The 23,498-nt window shown below is 39.8% G+C and overlaps 2 protein-coding genes across 5 annotated transcripts in view; both read left to right on the top strand.

The window, feature by feature from the left end:
* Positions 1 to 490: 490 nt before the first annotated feature.
* Positions 491 to 15,558, top strand: fbxo22 (F-box protein 22). Of its 3 annotated transcripts, none has more exons than XM_061765759.1 (7): positions 491 to 709; positions 921 to 1,071; positions 4,480 to 4,543; positions 4,654 to 4,746; positions 7,040 to 7,192; positions 11,095 to 11,257; positions 13,489 to 15,558. In XM_061765759.1, the coding sequence occupies exons 1-7, from the start codon at positions 534 to 536 to the stop codon at positions 13,880 to 13,882; spliced, it is 1,194 nt and encodes a 397-aa protein (XP_061621743.1). In that variant the 5' UTR covers positions 491 to 533; the 3' UTR covers positions 13,883 to 15,558. The 3 variants fall into 3 exon arrangements, with proteins under 3 accessions (XP_061621743.1, XP_061621742.1, XP_061621741.1); XM_061765758.1 differs by having other exon boundaries at positions 492 to 709; positions 939 to 1,071; positions 4,480 to 4,567; XM_061765757.1 differs by having other exon boundaries at positions 492 to 709; positions 4,480 to 4,567.
* A 144-nt stretch (positions 15,559 to 15,702) lies between these two features.
* The window catches only part of LOC133474259 (transmembrane protein 266-like), a 60,183-nt gene continuing 52,387 nt past the window's right edge, over positions 15,703 to 23,498 (top strand). Inside the window, exons 1-2 of one of the 2 annotated variants that reach the window (XM_061765753.1) lie at positions 15,703 to 16,268; positions 17,188 to 17,322. In XM_061765753.1, the coding sequence (XP_061621737.1) occupies positions 17,309 to 17,322 (14 nt within the window). In that variant the 5' untranslated portion in view covers positions 15,703 to 16,268; positions 17,188 to 17,308. Of the gene's footprint in view, positions 16,269 to 16,294; positions 17,323 to 23,498 lie in introns of those variants that run through there. The other variant, XM_061765754.1, reaches the window with a different exon arrangement.

Genomic DNA, 23,498 nt, shown 5'->3' with positions numbered 1-23,498 from the left:
TGTTCAGCTCAAGGTCCATGTACTAGTCCTCGTGTGTAAGATGTTTCTGCGCACTAGTATAATGTGTTTTTACTTGTTTTCATTTCTGTACACTACTAGGACTACTATATTACTAGGGAAGCAAAACTACTCGTAGGCATTTTGGTGGTAGGCAGGCAACCAGTGTTTGACACATGCCTACAAGTTGGGCCTATTGGTGTTACGAGTGCAGCTCAGTAGTTTTTGTAAGGTTTAATTGTGTACTAGTAGGCCAAAAGTGGCACGAGTCGTGGAAAAGACACTACAGTACTAGTAGACAGTTACTACTACTAATGCGCTGAATTGTCTTACTAGTGAGTACATGAACGTTTAAACTGGTTATCGAATACATGCTCTAAAGGCTTTCTATATCGTAGTAATCATTAAGGACAATCATTTAATCGTTTATCTTGACACGGAAAAGCTTTACTCACAAACGTCCTCCTGGCCAATAGGGGTAGTGTTGTCTATTGATGGCCCTCCTCGCAGCATTTCCGGGTCAAATGTGAAGTTACATGGCAGGGCAGCGTTGTTTATTGAAATCAACTATTCAAGAGAAAATGGACGATAATCCCGGTTCCGACATATCTACACCAGATACCAAGGCGACATACGTACTGAGCAACGTTGTGGAGGTCGTCGAACGAATTCTTACCTTCGTGCCGACCAAGTCTCTTCTAGTAATCGCAAGGTAACGAAGCATGTTTTCTTGCCAAAAGTAGCAAACTCGACAGATGCTCAACATGGCTGTTTGGGGGAAGTGAAAGTGTTATGTGACTTGAAACCACTTTTAGGAAATTGTATTGCTGGCGTCAATTTAAACTAAGTTGTGTTTCTTTTAAACACTCAGTTGTCAGAAGCGCGAAATGTCTCCCTCGCTACGTATGCTAACCATGTGTTAGTGTGGTTCTCTTACAAAGTGTGTGCAGGCTCTGGAGCAACTGTGCCCGCAGAGTGCTGAGAACTCAGCAGCAGCTGACATGGGTGTCGGCCTGTGGGCCCTCCACCACGGAGGTGCATAGTCTCTGCAAAACCTTGGCTGAGGAGGTGGAGGTAAAGTCATTATAACACACACGGAGTTATGTTCCTGTGTACGTAAGTCGGAACATGCCGTAAAGTATTGCTACCGCAATAGTCTTAATTACAGTAAATATTTGTATGCAAAACACTTCTGGGCCATAAATATATAACGTATAGTATTCTTACGTTGCTGCACAAACTAGTTCACAGACATAATTATTCTGCCTAATCTGTGAAAACGAGTTATTAAAGTTGAAGTGTGCCATAACACATTTCTCTCGTTTTGTTTTTATTTTATTTTAAATCTTAATGTATCTCCGTGTGCATCACGCTACCCTTAAAGGTCAGATGACAAAAATGTTATGGGGTCAGTTAAAATTCATATTTGCATTGTAATACATGCACTTAACGTCCAGCAAGTTTTCAACCATAGTTTAGGTAAAAATTAGGTTTTTATGACGTCCTCCCTGAACATACCCAAAGCTCAAGACACCGGGGTGTGGTTACTCTATCCACCGCAAGGGCTAACAGAAGTGACGTTGAAATTGCCAAACACAGCACGCTACACACTACACGCAATGGCGAGCAACGTGTTGGAATATGTGGAGGAGTTCGACATACAGGAGCACCCAACTGAACTTGGCATCGTCAAGGCGTACGTTTGAGCCGATCAGATAGTGACAACGACGAGCAACCAAGTAGCAGCTGTACAGAAGTACAGTACAAAAGTCTTTGCCGTGTCTGTTGGCTTGTCGTATAGGGAAAAGTACAGATGTCTGTACTGAAAATTACTGCGTGGGTCATTTTTCCTCCTACTCCCCAGTGCATTTGATTTTGTTCTGTTGTTGCCGGTTGAGGTCCCAATGGCCGTAGGAAAAATAGTTGGCACCGCAGCTGGTTTCAGCTTCTGCCTCTATCCAATGCTTTCTACTCAGCCTTTTTCAAAACACACCGGTTCAAAGTCATCAGCACAGTTTGGAATGGTAGCTAGGCACCCATGGCTGACCACATTTCTTACCCCGTCGATTTCCCCAGCCACTGGTCACGTATTCCGTTTTCACTTGGAAAGCCAAAAAAAAACTCTTGCCACTGCCTGAACCATTTGTACAATCAAATGCCACACAATAAACCATCGTGACATCGTTAAATCATACGACAACAAATATACAAGGGCAGGAACAATAGCACACAATGCCGAATGAACAGGATGTTTGGCTTGTGTGACGTCACCGGAAAGAGACAAAGACCGGAAGACGCAGGATGCAAAAAGCAGAAGGTGCATTCTGCATCATGTTTATCGATTTAACTGCTGTATATCTGCTTTATAATAACTTCGAAACGGCAGTGGTGGTTTGTAAAGGGGTTCTAGAGTTATCAAGAAATCTTTTAAAATCTTTGTCCTCTGACCTTTAAGAGGCCACAGTGCGCACATCAGGAACAGCAGTTAGTTATTTTTAATTTTTAAAAAATCTATTATTTTAATATATTATTTTTGACTTGTTATTAATATATTTTCTGTTTTTTCTTTGAAGTTATATTTTAAGTTGAGTTTTGGTAGTTGAATGAATAATAAGTTTTAAAATAACGAATAACGGTGTTTATTAATTGTGATTTAAATATCAATGAAAATAATTAGGGATGTCGCAAACATCAGAGTTCGAGTCAGTGTCTTTGATTTTAAGGATCTGCCAATACAGAGTCCAGAGCCAATACCTTGACAATGCATTAAAAATAGAGTGTGCATCCAAATCTTTTCAAATATTGGTGCATATCCATCCATCCATTTTCTGAGCCGCTTATCCTCACTAGGGTCGCGGGAGTGCTGGAGCCTATCCCAGCCATCATCGGGCAGGAGGCGGGGTACACCCTGAACTGGTTGCCAGCCAATCGCAGAACACATATAAACAAACAACCATTCGCACTCACATTCACACCTACGGGAAATATAGAGTCTTCAATCAACCTACCATGCATGTTTTTCGGGATGTGGGAGGAAACCGGAGTGCCCGGAGAAAACCCATGCAGGCACGGGGAGAACATGCATGGTCCTCAAAAATGTGAGGCAGACGCTCTAAACAGTCATCCACCGTGTATTGGTGCATATGTGTATGTATATAGTTATACATGCATATGTGCAAAAAAAAAAAAAAAAAAAAAAAAAAAAAAATATATATATATATATATATATGGATAGATAGATAGATATCTATATGGCGGCACGGTGCTCGACTGGTTACCACATCGGCCTCACAGTTCTGAGGACCGGGGTTCAAATCCCGGCCCCGCATGTGTGGAGTTTGCATGTTCTCCCCGTGCCTGTGTGGGTTATCTCCGGGTACTCTGGTTTCCTCCCACATCCCAAAAACATGCATAGTAGGTTAATTGAAGACTCTAAATTGCCCGTAGGTGTGAATGTGAGTGTGAATGGTTGTTTGTTTCTATGTACCCTGCGATTGATTGGGGACCGGTTCAGGGTGCACCCTGCCTCTTGCCCGAAGATAGCTGGGATATGCTCCAGCACGCCCGCGACCCTAGTGAGGAGAAGCCGTACAGAAAATAGATGGGGATATATGGATATATTTATTAGGCTTTACACGATCAGGATTTTTGGGACCGATCAGCAAGTTTAAAAAAACGATAACCGATCCGATCACATGATGGAGGAATGTGTATATTTAAATGACCTGTTCATTTACTGTATATTCTTGTGTACTTAATTGTTCAAAAAATTATATTTACAAAAAATAATGTATCTTTGTTCATCTATTTATGCCAGTGAGGCATAGTGATGGACAGATGATAAATGGTCTTCTATTAGATGGCAGGAAGTACATACAGTAATTAATGTATCCACGTTTTGTGACATGTTTGGTTGTTGGTGTTCTGTGAGATTTTTCAATTGTAAAATGTGTTCCTTGGCTCCATATGGGTTGGAAATCACTGCTCTAGTCAGATCGTGTATTATAATCAGTCAGGTCAAACCAACATTACAACATGACAGAAATAATGGGTGCTAACTTACTGTAATTAATTACTTCACCCACACCAAAACTTTAGAGCATGATTCGACAGAACGGCGGCATGTTTATGTTCAACCGTTCGTGGTACCACTAGCTTGCTAGGCAACATAACGTTTTTGTTGCCTGCTTGCGAACCGTATCGTATTAAAAGTATGTGAACATACCTCAAGCAAGCCTTAAACGAACGAGAATTTGAGAAGGGGGCCAGTATTTTTTCACGGCATTGTATGTGGTACATTTGATGGAATGTGACCATTTTACGTTAGCACACAAAATGACTGTATTATTACTTAAAACATACATCGATACAAGCTACCAAAAGGGAATGATACACAAAAAGAAAAGTTCTAATGAGACATATATGCATTGATAAACCTGAATGTGTGTTGTTTTAACACAAGCACTTTACTTGTCTTTACAGAAAGTGTTTCTCCTGCCCAAAACGGTCCTAGCGATGATGGACTGGGAGGCCTTCAAGCTTCCAGGTTACTGCCACAGACAGAAGAAATGTTTGTATTCAATGCTACAACAGTGTTTTGTTGCATGTTTGATAACTACAATACAGCTGTAAACTATAATTTTTTTTCTTTCAAAGCAAAGAGGAGCCGCCACAGTCCAGTTGAGGAACTCATTGAGGTCTTCCCGAAGAATTGTGACGTCATGGGCATCGCAACACCGGGCATTGTCTGTAAGTTTGCTTCCTCTTGTTCCAGAGATGCCAACCCTTGTACTCGCAATTAAGTTCAGACAGCGAGCAGGCATGGTCACTTGCCGCCAGTCAGAGATTGTAAGGCACCATCATTTGTGCTTCTGCATTATGGTTTAGGTCCTGAATACATGAAAGAAATGCTAAAAGAATATAAACCCAGTAGGGCTCTGAGATCTGCAGACTCGGGTCAAATACTGGGGCACAGAGTCCAAAGCAAACATGGTGAAGCAGCATTTAGCTGTTATGCTGCACACAAATGGAATTCTGAATTATTTTAAATGTTTATAAGCTGTTCTTTTCTCTCTTTTAAAAAAAAAAAGATTTTAATCATGTAAAGCACATGGAGTCACCTTGTATATGAAATGTGCTATATAAATAAATTTGCTTTGCTTTGCTATCGTATAACCAGCAAAACATTGGATACAGCCACTACAGACAATAAACAACTTTTTCATGGAGGACAGGTGTAAATGAATTCATATGAATAACAAATCTTTATTTAATGTCATCACAGGAGAATATTGACTGATTGTTTTAACTTCATGCCTTGTAAATAATACTTGTAATATAATGATGCTCTTGCCAGTAGCCGTAGCACTGCTGTCCGTGTCAGCAGAGTATAAAGTGGAGAGTGAAGCGAGTGAAATGCTTGTTGTTTGAGGGTAATCGCCTGTCAGCAACATACAATATTAAAAAAAAAAACCAAAAAACTATGAACTAGTTCATTTTTTAACTGGTGAACTTACTTCAAAATTATGAACTATGAGCTGAACTAGTTCATTTTTGGAATTGTGAACTGAACTTTGAACTATTTCGCGGAGAAAATGAACTTTCCTAACACTGATCATGTATTATTTCACATCGCAATATATATCGCAAGTATAAAAAACTCGCAATATAATTTTTTCCCAATATTGGGTACTCCTACCACTAACACAGTTCACACATGCAAGAATGAGCGTGTTCACTTAAAGTTTTATCAGGCAGGGCTTTTGACGCTGATGATTTTGATTGGCCAGCATGGCAAACGTGGGCAATATTCGCATCGCCACATCCTGTTTCAAATAGCCATTGGCGAGTTGGCGAATGGGCAGCACGAACACTGCCAAATGAACAGCAAACAAAAGACAAACGGCAATCACAGTATGGGTTTCCTTGGCAACTGTGGGCAGCGGGCTCCCCAAACAGCAGAAAAAGCACTGACAAATTTGGTGCTGGAATAATAGACTCCTTGCAGGCAACTTGAGAAGAGGCATCACCCACTTTCCCGCAGACGGCTCGACATCAATCCACGCCGCTGGTACGGAGTCAGAAGCAGGCTGGCACCTGCATGCCTTCTCTTCCGGCCCCCCACACCCCTCCCCTGATAGATGGCCTCGTCTGCGGCACCCCACGCTCGCCATTTCTCCACATAATCACAACCCTGCAGAGAAGTGACTCTCCATCAGGCCGGCTCTCCTTGGCGCGGATGATGGCTTGTCAGGCCGCTGTTGTCGATCAGGGCTAATGGTGGCCCCGCTGTTTGCCATAACACATTTATTGGTGATATTTCTGCTTGGGGGGCGGGTCATCGCGAGATCGCTTTTATACTAATTCAATTGGAGGAAATCTGTGATTGGATTATCTATGACAATGTATGAAGACTGGGATGACATAATAGGTTTTATTGTAGCCTGAAGTACAAGTTATTTATGCATGTTGGTTATGGACTGCAGGCCATTGAAAAGTGGTCCACATAGTGCAGCGTGTGGGAGAAATGAGACACCCGCATGTAAAATGTTTCCTGTAATGTACACTTTCTTTAGCACATCAGCAAAACAGCTTTCAGAGTTTGTACATGGAGAAGCTACAGGTAAGATTAATTCCTATTTGTTTTATTGTGCACCAAGAGCTCCAGAGTGATCTAACTAAAGAAAGATGAGAAGGAGGGTTGACGTGTTTCAGTAAAGCACAACCATACCTTGCGTATGCATCTCACACCCAAGACACTAAATTGTACACGCAAGAAATTAACGACTTAAAATATTCCATACTAGGGTTCCATACTTTAAAGCCAGCCGGAGACCAGTGATTCTTGGTCCCAATGTAGAGAATTTAAAAACATTTATTCATAATCATTCATACATTTGCTGGCAATAGCATTACTACAGTATCTTTTCAAGGGCATAATTTTAACAAAATATTCCGGTGTATTGTAGTCATATCTTATGCAAACAGAATACTCGTAACTAAGGGGCTGCATTTAATATGTTGAGTCTGTGTCTGTTTGCAGTAACACCCAGTGGCTCTCGCTCCAGGCCCCCAGAGGAGCATCAGGAAGGAGAGGCCGGCTTTGCCATCATGTTCCCAAGCATGGAGGGCGTCCACATCAGGCCTTTTCACTTTTGCCAGAAGTCTCTCTCCCCAAGCGCTCTGAAAGAAGCGGGTGAGTGGAGACTCACATGCCATTCTGTAGTACTTTTGAAAAGGCCTGCCACACACTGCTAACCAGATTGTACGGGACCATCACATAAAAATGAGAGTTGCCGACTCACCCCTGCACATTGAGCGATTGGCTATATGAATGCCCTGAACAGTGATCCTGTATAGGCATTTGATGCTATATACAGTGCCCTTAAAAAAGTATTGGTTCCCTTCTCAAGTTCTCATATTTTTGCATAGTTTCCCCACTTTGTTTAACATCATCAAACAAATGTAAATATCAGACAAATATAAGCCAAGTGAACTTAAACTGCTGTTTTTAAATTATTTCATTTATTAAGGGAAAAAAATATTCAGTTATCTGGCCCTTTGTGAAAAATTACCCCCCTTGTTAATTCATCCATCCATTTTTCTGTACCGCTTATCCTCACTCGGGTCGTGGCCCTTTGTTAAATCATGAATTAATTGTGGTTAATCACAATTTTTGGTTAATTTTCACTGATCACACCCTAACCTGATTATTTCCAGACCTGTTTAAATTAAATCAGACAAAAGATCGAAAAAAGCTGCAACAAAATAAATCGATTAAAAGAAATTCCAGAACAGTCGAGAAATAAAGTAATTGACGTAATAATATCAGCCTGGAAAGGGTTACAAAAGCCATTTCGAAAGCTTGAGGAATCAACAACTTCTAAAGAACTGCAGGTCCCGACAGTAAGGATGAGACTGGGCAAAAATGGCATCAATGGCAGAGTTCCAAGGTGCAAACCACTGCTGACCAAAAAGAACATAAAGGCTCGTCTTACTTTTGCAAAAAAAAAACCATTTGAATGATTCCCAACATTTTTGGGAGAATATTATATGGACTGACGAGAGGAAAGTTGAGCTTTTTGGAAGGTGAGTGTCTCATTACGTCAGGCATAAATTTAGCACAGCATTTCAGAAAACGAACATCGTACCAACAATCATGGTGGTGGTAGTGTCATGGTTTCAGACTGGAATGCTCCTTCAGGACCTGGACAACTTTCTGTGATTGGTGGAACCATGAATTCTGCTCTTTGACAGAAAATCCTGAAGGAGAATGTTCGGCCATCAATTTATGACCTCAAGCTGTAGTACACTTGGGTTCTGCAACAGGGTAATGATGCAAAACACACCAGCAACTCAACTTCTGAATGGCTTAAAGAAAAATACAATGGTTTTGGAGTGGCCTAGTCAAAGTCCAGACTTTAATCTGATTGAAATACAGTGGCGTGACTTTAAAAAGGCTGTTCATGCTCGAAAACCCTAAATTTTGGCTAAATTCAAACAATTCTGCAAGGAAGAGTGGGCCAAAAATATCTCCACAGAGAGATGAAAGAATAATTGCCAGTTATAGAAAACGATTGATTTCAGTTGTTGCTGCTGAGGATGGCGGTACATTGTACTTTATTACGAAGCGGGTTGCTAAGAGTGGTTGCGGGTGAGAATAAAAGCAAGGGTGTGGATATATTAAGTCTCTTTTGATTCCACTTATTTGGACGTAACCCAACAAGCTATGTACAGTATTTGGGCCACAAGCTTCACTTTTTTATCCACGAGCACATTAGAAATTATGCAAATAGGTAAGTATTGTTTAGGTAAACAATATTTGATACTTTATATTAGACTTTACGCCGATCTGATCGGTGTTATCTGTATCGGCCGATAATCAGCATTTTATGCTCATCGGCTGATCGGCTTTCATGTTATAAGTCGCCGATCCGATCAATGACGTCATCGATCGGCTCCGCGCAAGACATTTAACTCCGCGTCTTCGTCGGGTATGAATCCAAAAGCTAGTTTATTTTCAGCCTTGTCACGTGTCTTATTGCGCAGTACTGTAACTATCTGACGGCCAATAAAGTTTTTTCAATCTTGTCGGTGAAAAAACACGTCGTCAGTGTGGGACTATTTTGCGGTGTCTCAGACAAATAACACCACTGAAGTACGTTGTGGGGAACGTCATCTAAATGCTTCAACACAACAAATTTGATCGAGCACCTGAAGAATGTACACGACGAGCATGCCGCGTTCAAGCAACGCAGCGTGGGGAGAAAAAGAAAAAAAAAGAAGTCAAACGGATTCGAACTCTGGACAACACCCGTCCATATAGCTGGGAGAGTGAGAAAGTTAGAGTAAGCATGTCATTAACAGTGTTTATTAAAGTAATTTAATTGCAATAAAGTAAGTTAATTACAGTAAGTTAGCACCCATTATTTCTGTCATGTAATGTTGATTTGACTTAAACTTATGTCAGTGCCCAATCCTTGAATGTCCCCAAGAGGTCATTGGCGTTTTAACTTTTGTCTAAAATGCTAGAGAATAATTTGAGCTGGGACGCCCGCAACACTTGTGAGGTTAAGCTGTACAGAAAATGAATGGATGGATACAGTATAGAGTACACAATACAATACATGAACAAGTCATGTAAATAGACACATTGCTCCATCTTGTGATCGGATCGGTTATTGTTTTTTTAAACTTGCTGATCGGTGATCGGCCCCAAAAATCCTGATCGTGTAAAGCCTACTTTATATATTCTATTTATATAGCTTGGGGTCTGCGCGACTGCCATTCTGTCTTGCTCACTTAAAACCCGGAAATCTATTTTTAGCGTGAGTGTAAGCTTATATGCATTTTGATTGGCTGTAATCTTCGACTGTGTGCCCCGGCGATTAAAATTTTGCATTGTGGCAAAATCAGTGGCCAACTGTGATCTGCCACTCATAAAAACAGTTGCCAAGCCACGCGCACTGCACGACAGTTCAATTGGGTTCAGCCGCGTTGCTCGGTGAGCGTAAGCCTTAAGAAAGACAACCTAAAAAAAAAACCTGCTGTAATTTCTCGTGTATAATGTGCACCCCAAATTTGACCTCAAAATTCTGGAAAACCCTTCAACCTATGTATAATGCATTTTTACAATGCATGATTTTGCTTCTACCCATAAGATCAAAACATGAAGTATTATCTGTATTTTGTTAGTTTTTTTTCAAAGAATTATTCTGAAGTTAAGCAATTTATTTGAACACATACTTTCTTTTTATTTACTTGCTTTTACTTTGAAATTCATAGCCCTACTTTTATTTAGTAAATGAGAAAACACACAGTTGTGCTCATATGTTTGATTACCCAGGCAGAATTTGTAAGATGTGTGCAATTCTTTTCAGAAAACATGAAGGACCAGGCGAAACACACTTAATTTTATTTTAAAGGGATTCAAATTAAACTGTCAAGCATTTCAGAAAAGCATTATCATTAAACAAAACATAACCAATAAAGAAATAAATGATGGTTGTTGTTCAGTCATCAGTCGTATTATAAAAACAACAATATTTCACAAATTCTGAAACAACTTTTTCATAACCTCTAGGGGGCGGTAGCATACATTTATAAAATGAGAAAGTCTTTTTCATTTTCTCCTATACCTATGTATAATGCGCACTATTGACTTTTGACAATTTTTGGGGGTAAAAAATGCGCATTATACATGAGAAATGATGGTACATTGTTGTCATTTTGATTTGACAATTCACATGCAACTTTTCATCACAGTAAGTAGAGATACACTATATGTTTCCAACTTTGTGGGAACAGTTTGCAGATGGCCCCTTCATAAATTGCCATAAACACACTCCTAAACCTTATGGAAAACATTCCCAGACAAGTTTACGATTTTTTAATTGCAAAGGGTGGATGAATGTCACATTAAACCCTATGGATTAAGAATGGGATGTCATTTAAATTCATATCTGAGTCAAGGCAGGTGAGCGAATACCTTTGCCAATATCGTTTATTGCTCCTTAAAAGCGGTAGTCAGCTGACTACTGCAAAAGTATAATGTCTCCTGAAGTGTATTCAATTTTGCTGATGGGCTTGTGCCAATAGGACTAATCGACAACCCAGAGTTGCGAGTGGTTCTCCTGTTTGTGTACGAGGCGTATAAATCTGGAGGGGCGCGCTTCCTCGGCCAAATCCTGGAGCCTCTGGCCAAGAGCAAAGCTGTGATCGCTGGCGGACTGGTAGAAAGTGTATTTCCCTCCAAGCTCTGGTAAGAAACAATAAGCAGCATTTTTGCACTGTTTTCCTCATGCAGTGGCAAGGGCCGTTTACTTGCGCAACAGAAAGTACAAGGTGCTTATTAGGGGTGACGCCTTTAATTGTACAATCAATTTTATGCTAAATAATGTTTATTTCTGTTTTCCCCAAGTATGTTGCTTAAATGCTATAAATTGCTTAACAAATGTATTAGACCACCACCACCCAAAGTAGTAATTGCTACCACCTAGAGGCACCGACTGTTATCATTCTCCCCATGGGGAGAAAAAGAGGCTGTTTATTGGCGGTAGAGTAGAAGATCCAATTTTGCTAGACATGGTAAAAATGTAACTAGTGACGCACCAAAACTGTCCGCCAAAATGTTTCAGGCGAAACATCGAAATTATGACACGTACATAATACACTATATTGCTTAAAGTATTCGCTCACCTGCCTTGACTCATATATGATTTTAAGTGATATCCCTTTCTAAATCCATATGGTTTAATATTAGGCTTTACACGATCAGGTTTTTTGGGACCGATCACTGATCTGATCACAAGATGGAGCAATGTGTTTATTTACATGACTTGTTCATTTATTGTATATACTTGTATACTGAGTATCTTAAAGTATTCTCTAGCATTTGGCCACTGAAATAAGTTTAGATCAACGTTACAACATGAGTATAAATAGTGAGTTCTAACGTACTGTAGTTAAATTACTTTATTGCAATTAAATTACTGTAACAAATACTGTTAATGACATGCTTACTCTAACTTTCTCACTGTCCTGGACGGCTATATGGACGGGTGTTGTCCAGAGTTTGCGTCCGTTTGGCATTTCCTTTTTTTTGTTTTGTTTGTTTTTTTGTTTTCACGCTGCGTTGCTTGAACACGGCATGCTCCTCCTCGTCTACATTCTTCAGGTTTGTTGTGTTGAAGCATTTAGATGACGTTCCCCACGGAATACTTCAGTTGTGCACATAACTGCAAAAAACTTATGTGTTGTTTGTCTGAGACACCGCAAAATAGTCCCACACCAACGATGTTTTTTCACCGACAAGATGGAAAAAACTTTATTGGCCATCAGATAGTTACAGTACTACGCCACAAGACATGTGACAAGGCTAAAAATAAACTAGCTTTTGGATTCATACACAACGGCGACTTGGAGAAAATCTCTTTTGCGGAGCCGACCGATGACGTCATTGATCGGCTCGGCGATTGGCCGATCAGAATAAAATGCTAATTATCATCTGATACCGATCAAGCCAATCAGATCAGTGTAAAGCCTATTTAATATGATGTCAGTCTACCCTTTGTAGCTATAACAGCTTCAACTCTTGTGGGAAGGCTTTCAACAAGATTTAGGAGTTTATAGGAATTTTTGTTCATTCTTCCTGGAGCATATTTGTGAGGTCACACACTGATGTTGGACGAGAAGGCCTGGCTGACTGTATGCTCGAAATCAACCCCAAAGGTGTTCTATCGGGTTGAGGGCACGACTCTGTGCAGTTCATCCATACCAGATTCTCTCATCCATGTCTTTATGGGCCTTGCTTTGTGCACCGGTGCACAGACATGTTGGAACAGGAAGGGGTAATCTCCAAACTATTTGACTTTTCAAAATCTCTTGGTATGCTGAAGCATTCAGAGTACCTTTCCCTTTTGGATGAATTAGAGCAGAGACTGAGAGCCAGGCCTTCTCGTCCAACATCAGTGTATAACCTCACAAATGCGCTTCTGGTAAAATGGTCATAAATTCCCATTGACACACTCCTAAACCTTGTGGAAAGCCTTTCCAGAAGAGTTGTAGATGTTATAATTGCAGAGGGTGGACTGTCGTCATATTAAACCCTGTGGATTAAGAATGGGACATTATTTAAATTCATATGAGTCGAGGCAGGTGAGCGAATACTTTTGGCAATATAGTGTATGGCACATATTGAACACACTGACAGGCGACACGCGTGAGTGCATACACCTCAGAGTAAATAATCATTTCCTATTAACAAGCAATGCCTTTATTGAGCTTTGCTGAATATCCAGTTTAATTTACTGTTGTTCAACCCCTAGTACATATATGATTAATTGGGACACACTGTCTTTTAGAACAGAGGCCATGTTTTGAGGAAATCCAGTGTGTATACAGTATGTATATGACTGCCAATGCTTGAAATTGATAAATGCGAGCGTGGGCATTGTATTGTTCCACCTTTGATAACATTCCTGTTCTCTGTAGTTGTAGCAGGGGCGCATACGGCGTGGTGGGCCTGGCCCTGAGTGGCCCCAAAGTGCAGGGCGCCTCAGTACTCTTGGACCAGGATGTCAGCAGCCCCAAGTTGGCCGAAGCCACCATTCGCAGGCTGAAAGCAGCCAAAATCCCAGAGAGGAACACGCTGGGCTTCATGTTTGCGTGCGTGGGCCGAGGCCAGAATTACTACAACAACCAGAGCAACGTGGAGGCCGACGCCTTCCAAAAGGTCTTCCCTGGCGTGCCGCTCTTTGGCCTTTTCGGCAACGGCGAGATTGGTTGCGACCGCATCGTCAAAGACGACTACACGCTGTGTGACGCAGACACGGAATGTCTGCAGCACGAGTACACCACTGTCATGACGCTGGTCCATCTGGGTTGACGGATTAAAAACAAACTAACATTTGACCATGCTGGAAAGCATCTGAGTTATCCCTTCAGCTGTCATTTTAATGGCAACTGCTGGGACTCTATTGTGTCCCTATTAATAGCTACAATCGGGTAATACGCAGCATCTCTTTTAGTGTCCTACTGTGTAAAATGTGTAAATATTTTGCCCAAACATTTGAGGCGGATCTTCGGTCACCTTACAGGGTTTTCGCTTAAACAAACAAATCCTACGTTATTGTTCAAGAGGTTCTGATCTAGCAAAGGCACTTTTTCTTCCTGTACGAGGCATGTCACTTTCTTTTCACTAAGCCAATGCAGTTTTGTGACACTATGTGAACAGATTTATTGGGTTGCCTGACCATCATACCTACAGAAATACCTGTGTAGTTATCATCCTGAATGGCTTTTATGTGGTCCGAGGCCCCTTTTATAACTGCCAAAAAAAACCTGACATATTTCTGTCTTTTTCCACGCCAAGTCACGACCATTCATACTGAACAGCAACATAGTTGACATGGCAATTTTCTGCTCTCTGAGATAGTAACGGAGATAGACACCACCTGTGTTTAAGGGTATTCCTTAGTGTTGGTACCAGGGGTGTGATGATTAACACCTGACACTCACTTCTTCCAACCCTGTTGTGTGAAAATTTCACTCAGAGACAACTAGCTTTTAAATGTCAAACCAGACGATGGAGCTGAGTTCTGTGTAAAAGGGCCAAGTGTATAAAAGCCTGATCTACCATCTTAATGGCTCTGATGTGGTAAAATGAGCCTACCGGTGTTCTACCTGCCTCACAATCTCTGTTCTTTGTTCAGTCTCTTACTTAACTCATTCAAGCATGCCTTTCATGGACTGGAAACAGAGAGAAACCTTCTCCCAATTGCTACCACAAAGTTGGACACAGAGTTGTATTGACAAATACTAAAAGTGATACTTTTGTCCATTTAGTGTCCACCTGAGGCAACAGCCCCTTTTCCATTGTTGGGTTTCATTGGCACCTTTATCTGGCACAGCGTTAAGGCTTTTTTTGTTTTTTCACCCCCAATCTTTTGTGGGAACAGAGAAAACGTATGCGTAAATGATGCCCTGATTGGCAAATGTTTTAGTACTGCCAGATTGTAGAAAGCAAACAAAACTCAAAAGTTCAGCATGCTTCTTGTCTCAAAAGGTGACTTTTGCCATGTTCCTAATGTCATAACGGTGCAATATCCATAATTGTTGCGTCAAATTTGGTTAGCTGCTGCTGTCTTTGAAGAGTTCAGATATTTTTTGCTTCAGATTACTGTAACAATACTCTTTTTTTTTTTTTTTTTTAACCTATCAGATACTTCAATTAGGTAGCTGTTGAGATCTAATACAAGGGTTGTAACAAATGTTAAAGGGGTAGGCAACCCACAGCCCGAGGCAAATACTGCCACCGAGCAATTCTCCTACAAATAAAACAGGAACTGTTAAAAGCCCAAATATCTTTAACCCATACATAAAATATATCTAAATCTAAACAGATGACCACTGAGTACAGCTTCCTTGGTTGGAAATGTACTGTATTAGCTTTTTTGTTGTTGTTGTTAGTTCTTTTCATCTGAGTGCACTTTTCTACACGATGTGCCAAAATCATCTGCTTCCATCTGCCCTCAAATAAATTAAGAGCCAAAACAAAATGAATCGTGAAGCGTTGAAGTGCTTTTTTTTTTTTTCCAGTTCCCACGCTGTGTAACGAGCGTGTACATTGTCAGCATCCATTGATTGATGTGCGCGCGAACCATCGGCTGGCTCTTCCCGATGAATGACGACCGTTTAAGCCAATTGCTGCGAAGGCAAAGCCCCTCGTCCCATAGTATCTTTATTTTTGGAAACCATCAAAACGCTCCCGACAACCGAGAGGGGCGACCTATCGGGCGAAAAGCTAATAAAAACATTTGTGGCTCTCGACATTCGTGAGGGAAGCTGGTTGCATGCTATTTTCTTTCTTGTCTTTTCTTTCTTTCTTTTTTCTCCCCACGTCGTGACCGTAGCGATGCAAATGTCACACGAATCATCGGTGACTATCTTTATTATTGCGTTGGGGTGAGAATTCGCTCACATTGTTGCCGTGGAAGCGAGCCGGATACCCGTCTCAGCACCCGGACAGCTCCTCGTTCTCGTTGCCTCCTCCTCTTCCTCCTCCGCCTCCTCCTCCTCCTCCTCATCCTGAGCGGGACCCCCGCTGAGCTCGCCGGGGAAGCCCTCCGCCGAGGCTCGGCGTCATCTCATGGCTCCGGTGGTGGAACCAAACCGGGTTGCAGCTACTACTACGATGCCGGGCCACGATGCGTGTCGCGTTTGAGGTTCACCCGGGGGAGCTTTCACTCTTCGGCCATGAGAGTCCCACTCAGGTACGTATTAGCTATATTTCCTTCCACGACACCCACTTTTATTAGTTTGGGGGCGTTAAAACAAAAGGACATTTGCAGACAGCATACGCTCACATCCTCAACCGGGAAGTCATCAAAAAGTTTTGACACAAAATGTCGGCGTCGTTAAAATGTTGTTTATTTTGTTTTCCCCAAACCAGAGCGCTTTATGACACGGCTCGCGAATTGACCTCCAACTGTGTACTAAAACCAAAAATAATTTTGATTGACATTGTTCGGTATTAATTCAACAATACAATGCACTAACATTTTTTATAATTGTGGTTGCACTTCTCGCCCTTAAACTTCCATTGCTACGAAAACCCCACTTGATTGTCTTAAGCTGTTGTATTGGAGCCAATCAGATGTGCAGCGTTCTCATCTATGTGTGCGTCTTATATATTATGTATGTTACATATTAATGTAAAATGATGAAATGAGTAATGTAACTCAGGAAACCAAAATATTAGAAACAGTTCCAGATGATTCACTGCAGCTCAGTCTACACCACTGCAAACTACAACCATCATAAGTACAGTATGTAGTATAAATACCATCATTATTTATTTTTCTTAAATGTCATTACCTTTTTGTTAAATGACTACCTCTCTGACTGTCAATCAAAACCGAGTATTATTGTCTTTGTAGTGCAGATCTATTTATGAAATGCAACTCGTGTTGGATCTCATTAAATTGAGCAGAGGAAGCTAATGTGATGTGTGACTGGTGAGTGGAAAAACCTCACTTGCCGGCCAAAATGCTCAGGTTTAATAAATTATGATGCACAACTCTAATGCCTTGAATGTTGGAAATGTCAGCCTACCACTGCCATGTCAAGCTACACAAATAGAGCATACTATACCTCTAGTTTTTTTCACTATCATTGTATTCTGCCCAGCAGGTTCAACACGAAAACAGCCTGCACGCAGTGAAAAGGTGCATTACAGCACGAGAACAGAAAGACGAACGAGTGGAAAAGTGACAAATAAGAAGCACAACTCTCTCCTCTCTCACCAGACGACATGGCTAATGCCGGGTGAGTTTACACTCACACAGTCTATTATCAACTTGTCGCTCTTTCATCAAGTGAGAAGAAGCATGTCCAACATTTGTTCATTTGTGGCTGTGTTCGGTTTCGTAAGGAGTTTTGCCCTCAATTAACAATTAGGAATAGGCATGTTAATCAATCGATTAATTACCCTTCAAAATTTGGTCAAATGTTTCTGATTAATCATTTCTTCTAGCAAATGAGGGAAAATGGAGTATGCTGCGTTACACTTGTTTGCCGTCAAAAGAAGCGCAACATGATGTCACTTTTGGAAATTGAGCGACATCCATGCACAAATTCTGTGGGCAACATTATTCTACCCACTATGACATTGGTTTTGGAAGCAAGAGTTCAGAGCATTTAGAGAGTCTCCCAACTATTAAAAATAACATTAAAAACAATAACAATAAAGAAATTATTTAGTCATTCATTTTCTTTTCCGATAGCCAAGGACAGCAAAGACCACAAGTCAACTTCTAAATGACTTAAAAAAACGGTTTTGGAGTGGCCTAGTCATAGTCCGGATTTGAATCCGACTGAAATGCTGTGGCAGGACATTAAAAAGGCTGTTCATGCTCGAAAACCCTCCAGTGTTGTTGAATTAAAACATTTCTCCAGGGAAGAGTGGGCCAAATATCGCCGCAGAGATGTGAATGGCTCATTCCCCGTTTTTCAATTGTTGCTGCTGAGGATGGCCCAACCAGTTATTAAGTTTAGGGGGAAATTACTTTTTCCACACAAGGACAGGTAGCTTTGACTATATATATATATATATTATATATATATTATATATAATATATATATATATATATATATATATATATATATATATATATATATATATATATATATATATATATATATATATATATATATATATATATATATATATATATATATAGCGATTGGCTGGCAACCAGTTCAGGGTGTACCCCGCCTCCTGCCCGATGACAGCTGGGATAGGCTCCAGCACGCCCGCGACCCTAGTGAGGAGAAGCGGCTCAGAGAATGGATGGATATATATATATATTCCCTTAATAAATAAAATCACCATTTAAAAACTGCATTTTATGTTTACTTGGGTTATCTTTGTCTGATATTTACATTTATTTGATGGTCTTAAACATTGAAGTGGTGAAACTATGCAAAAAAATAAAGAAGACTTTGAGAAGGGGACAAATACTTTTCCCACAACACTGCATATTTAAATAAAGAGATTTCATTATCATTTAGGCATTTTCTTTACTATTATTATTTTCACTTAGGTTACCAAATATGGTTTCTTGGTCTATAAAGAGAATATTCACCATTGTAGTAAGTTTGACACCAACTGAACACTGATGTAAAATCATGTGATTCAGTTGTTAAAAACACTGCATACAACTCTGAACTGTGACATTTGTTTGCCATTAGTAGCCATAGCGAGCTGGCTGGGCCACAAAAGGAGGTGAAGTGGGGTCACCATGGCAACAACAGTGCTACTATTTTCCGTCTTCTTGGCTGGTTTTCAAACGATGTATGCCTTCTGTTTGTATTGGTAATACAACACAGCACGAGCAGTTCTACACAATACTGACACAAATGCAAAGACAGACAAGTTGGGCTTGTTGAGTTTTCTGCTGCTTTGGCTCTTTTCTTTAACTTCACACTGTAATTCTGTTGCCAATAAAGTCCCAGAGGTTCAGCAGACGTGTCGTCTTTTGCCTCATCTTCACTTTTGGATGGTAAAATCCATTTTACTGCGTGTATGATTCTGCAGAAATGTTTCCCTTTTTCCATTTATGCCTGAACACTAAGCTATACGTTAGAAATCAACTTACATAGAACGAAAAATCATGTGGATTTTGATGGGACTTGAGCCAAAAAGTTAGGTACTGTACATTGAAGGCTCTAAATTGTCCATAGATGTGAGCCTGAATGGTTAGCTGGGTCACCCGCAATTCTGATGATGTCAATCACTACAGAAAATAGATGGACAGATTGAATTCAATTAATTACAGAAAAAAATAACACTTACAAATGAGCTTTTTTGTTGAGCATTAGCATTCCTTGTCCACAGAGGGCAAAAATTACCTTTTCTTCTTGATTTGCTTTGACAGTCGACAACAGTTTGAGAGCACGCTTACCGACAATAGCAAGTTTATTAGAACAGAAATGACTCAAACCTACTGTGCAGTGTGAGCAGTCCAGTTATGGTTTTAACACCCTGGAAGAGAATTCATAGATTTTTTAGGGAGGTCAAAACAAATAGCTTTGTTGTTAAATCACTCTCAAATAGGCATACATCACTCTTTTGCTTTTGACCAAGGATAATCTTTAGGGTTTCCACTAGTTGTGTAACAAATGTATTTGTATTCAGATTTTTATGTACTGAACAGAGGTGTAACCCACATGTTCCGATATAAAGCATATTGGCTAAGGGACAGGAAGTATAACTGCCTTCAGGCTCGAGCCGCGTCTGCTCCGTGAGCAAATGCAGTGTAGCTCAGCCTCTGGCAAGCGGATGTCATGGCGAGTGTTATGCTTTTGGCAGTATGTCAAACCTGTTAACTCTTTTGAAATGACAATGGAAGCGAAACAAAAATAAAACAAAATGTAAAATGAAAATAGCGCACGCTCTTCAAATGGAGCCAAGGCAATAACAAATGCTATTCTTAGTACTTTTATAACATAATCATTCATATTGTTCAAACTGTTACTGTTGCTCTTGCCTGCATTATTTATTTGCTAAAAAGAAGACCAACTAGTGATGTTGCACTTTTCTAAAATGAAAACATATACGCTGTTTTACATATATTATTAGACTTTTTCCTTCATTGGAGAAATCACTGCTTTTTCCCAATGTTCTGAAATCTACTTCAAAGTAGAACAAAAACAAATATCTTTCAACCAAAAGTCATTTAAAAGCTTGAATGTAACCAAATTGAATTTATAAGTAAGTTCACATTCATGTCCACCTAACATACTCATAACAAATCTATTTGAACAGAAAAATAAAAGCATTTTGTGTCAAATATTTGTATTCAAACAAAATGTGATTAATCGTGACAAAATCGTTACAGAACCTCTTATTAATGAGCCTTTAAAAAAAAATCATGTGCTACCACTAATTGTAATTTTTTAATTTTACCAATTTACAGTCTGTTGTATGTACAGTAAATGGTGATAGAACTGTTTGCTATGGCAAAAATATTTTGAATTAAATATAAATGCAAACTGTACATTATGATGTAAATTTCCGGTACTGGTCCTCTTTAATTTTTCATTGTGGACCCCTGAGATTAAATGAGTCTGGATGGAAAATGTTTAAACTCATAAATACTTATAAATATGTTTTCAACACATCATGTTTGGAAATCCAAATCCAATCCAATCAAATTTAATTGACCCAAAAAATTCTGTAAGGCATCTATCAAGTCATTCTGCTATTTACTGCCATCTACCTGCCTCATTCAGCAACCCCACTTTACGGCATCTTTATTATAATGATTTTTATCGGATAGTAGATCTTAGTTTTATATTACTGAGACTCAGGGTGGGGGGCAATTCATGATTCATGAACAGTGTCCAATAAAAGTTTAAACTTGTCTTAATGCACCGAGTTCACCTCAAGCCACTTAGAGCTGATGCCAAAGTACTGGATACTTTTTTTTTTTTTTGGCATTATTTCTTTTTTTGTCAAAATGTTAGCTGCACCAGCACAATCTAATAAAAAGCCTGTACAAATAACCAGTCTGACTCACCCACATAAATTTTTTTTAAACCAAAGCTTTGCTTATATAGCCAGCACAGTGTTTTAGTGTTTTGCACGTCTGACTCACAGTTTAGAGGTCCTGGGTTTGAACCTCTGTGGAGGTTGCGTGGTGTTCTTCTCTGTTTGCACAGGTTTTTTTGCATTTTATGCTTATTGGAGACTGTGAATGATAACTTGTATATGTGCCATGCAATTGTCTGGCGACCAGTCCAGGGCGTAGTCTGCCTCTTGGCTGAAGTCAGCTGGGATAGGCTCCAGCTCAATTGTGACCCTGAACCAGATAAGATGTATGGAAAATGGGTGCATGGATGGTCCCTCATTTGCAAAAAAGATGACCGGCATCACGAGCGAGATGCTCACATTCGCCCGAAGAAGAATATTCTTTACTGGCTATGCTTTGCAGTTACTTACTTGACCTTCTGTTTTGGTCGCTAAAATCCCCAGAGCAACTTTTGTCTCGTAATGACCTTTTCTACCTGGCGCTCAATATTACAGCCCGCTATTTAATTTTATCTGCCTCCCTCGGGGGTATTCCACTCCCCTGAATATCACTTCTTCTTTGCTGCCTGTGTGTGTGTGTGTGTGTGTGTGCGTGCGTGTGTTTGCGTGTGCGTGCATGTTCCACAGGCTCGTTAGTGTGTACATGTGCTAATGTTGCTCAGAGTATTTGCAATTACCAAGCTGATTTTTTTATGAGAACGTCAGGGGGTCTCAGAAAGGTCATGACGTGTGTGGAAGAGTGCAAAACACAGAAAATAGATGTTTGTTGGAAGCATTGTCACACCGAAGTTAATGATTGCATATTGTCTCTGTCATTATTTCTCTCCACTCAGTCATTATTACATTCATTCATTAAAAAACTTATTAAGGGCACACACAGTCAATAGCACAAGAAAAAGCATCATTTATCATTGTTGTCCTACAAAAAATGAGTAGTTAAAATTTTTTATTAATGTTTTTTTTTTTTTTAATCCGAACAACAAAATGTTTTGCTTCGTGTTTCGGATCAAAACAAAAAAATACTTTTTTTGTTGGATAGTAATAATTTCGATACAGCAATTTTAAAAGTAATACAACTATACACTGACATACAGTACCAATGGTTCCAATGTCAATATGTGAGAATCCACATAAGATACAAAAAAAATACAATAAAATAAAAAGTTATATAAAAATATACTCTGGATATAAAAAGTCTTCACATCCTTTTTCAAATACCACATTTTTACAAATACAAAAAAAATGAGAACAAGATAAATCATTTAAAAAAATAATAAAATCCAACATTAATGTAATTGTTTTTTTTTATCTTTTTGAAAGCGGAAGTAAAACAAACAACTGAAATAATGTGGTTGCACAACTGTTTACACCCTTTTATAACTAGGTTGTGGCCTATCACATTCAAACTCATGTTAAATGGGAGTCAGCACTCACATAAGGTAATTTAAAGTGCTTGTGATTAACAGATGTTCAGTAAGCTTCAGTATGAAATAACAGTCAGTGCATCAGTTTGAAAACCTTCAGAGAAAAAGTTAGCAAAATACCTTCCAAAAAAAATGTTAGGAAAAGCCTACTCGAAGAGCTGAACTTTATTTGGGGGTTAATCAGAAGCATTTTAAATGGTGGCAGGAGTGTGGTGACTCACATTCAAAATGAGTTGAACAATTTCGAAATGAGGAAATTTTTGGAAAATAATTTCTGTGAATTAATAACACATTTTAACAAACTGCAAATACAACCCCAATTCCAATGAAGTTGGGACGTTGTGTTAAACAAATAAAAAGAGAATACAATGATTTGCAAATCATGTTCAACCTATATTTAATTGAATACACTACAAAGACAAGATATTTAATGTTCAAACTTATAAACTTTATTGTTTTTAGCAAATTATCATTAACTTAGAATTTTATGGCTGCAACACGTTCCAAAAAAGCTGGGACAGGTGCCGAAATAGACTGACAAAGTGGAGGAATGCGCACCTGTTTGGAGCATCCCACAGGTGAACCGGCTAATTGGGAACAGGTGGGTGCCATGATTGGGTATAAAAGGAGCTTCCCTGAATTGCTCAGTCATTCACAAGAAAAGATGGGGTGAGGTTCACCTCTTTGTGAACAAGTGCGTGACAAAATAGTGCAACAGTTTAAGGACAATGTTCCTCAACGTACAATTGCAAGGAATTTATGGATTTTATCATCTACGGTCCATAATATCATCAAAAGGTTCAGAGAATCTGGAGAAATCACTGCATGTAAGCGGCAAGGCCGAAAACCAACATTGAATGCCCGTGACCTTCGATCCCTCAGGCGGCACTGCATCAAAAACCGACATTGATGTGTAAAGGGTATCACCACATGGGCTCAGGAACACTTCAGAAAACCAATGTCAGTAAATACAGTTCAGCGCTACA

The sequence above is a fragment of the Phyllopteryx taeniolatus genome, chromosome 2 (genome assembly GCF_024500385.1).
Source record: "Phyllopteryx taeniolatus isolate TA_2022b chromosome 2, UOR_Ptae_1.2, whole genome shotgun sequence".
Taxonomy (NCBI): Eukaryota; Metazoa; Chordata; class Actinopteri; order Syngnathiformes; family Syngnathidae; genus Phyllopteryx; species Phyllopteryx taeniolatus.
The sequence above is the reverse complement of the archived record's forward strand: the minus strand, read 5'-3'. Positions and strand labels throughout refer to the sequence as shown.

Bases quoted from the DNA above. Each gene is read 5' to 3' on its own strand.
- fbxo22 (XM_061765757.1), top strand. From the start codon at position 534: ATGGCAGGGCAGCGTTGTTTATTGAAATCAACTATTCAAGAGAAAATG. The intron at 4,747-7,039 runs GTAAGTTTGCTT...GTCTGTTTGCAG, and splicing joins CGCAACACCGGGCATTGTCT to TAACACCCAGTGGCTCTCGC. The intron at 11,258-13,488 runs GTAAGAAACAAT...TGTTCTCTGTAG, and splicing joins GTATTTCCCTCCAAGCTCTG to TTGTAGCAGGGGCGCATACG.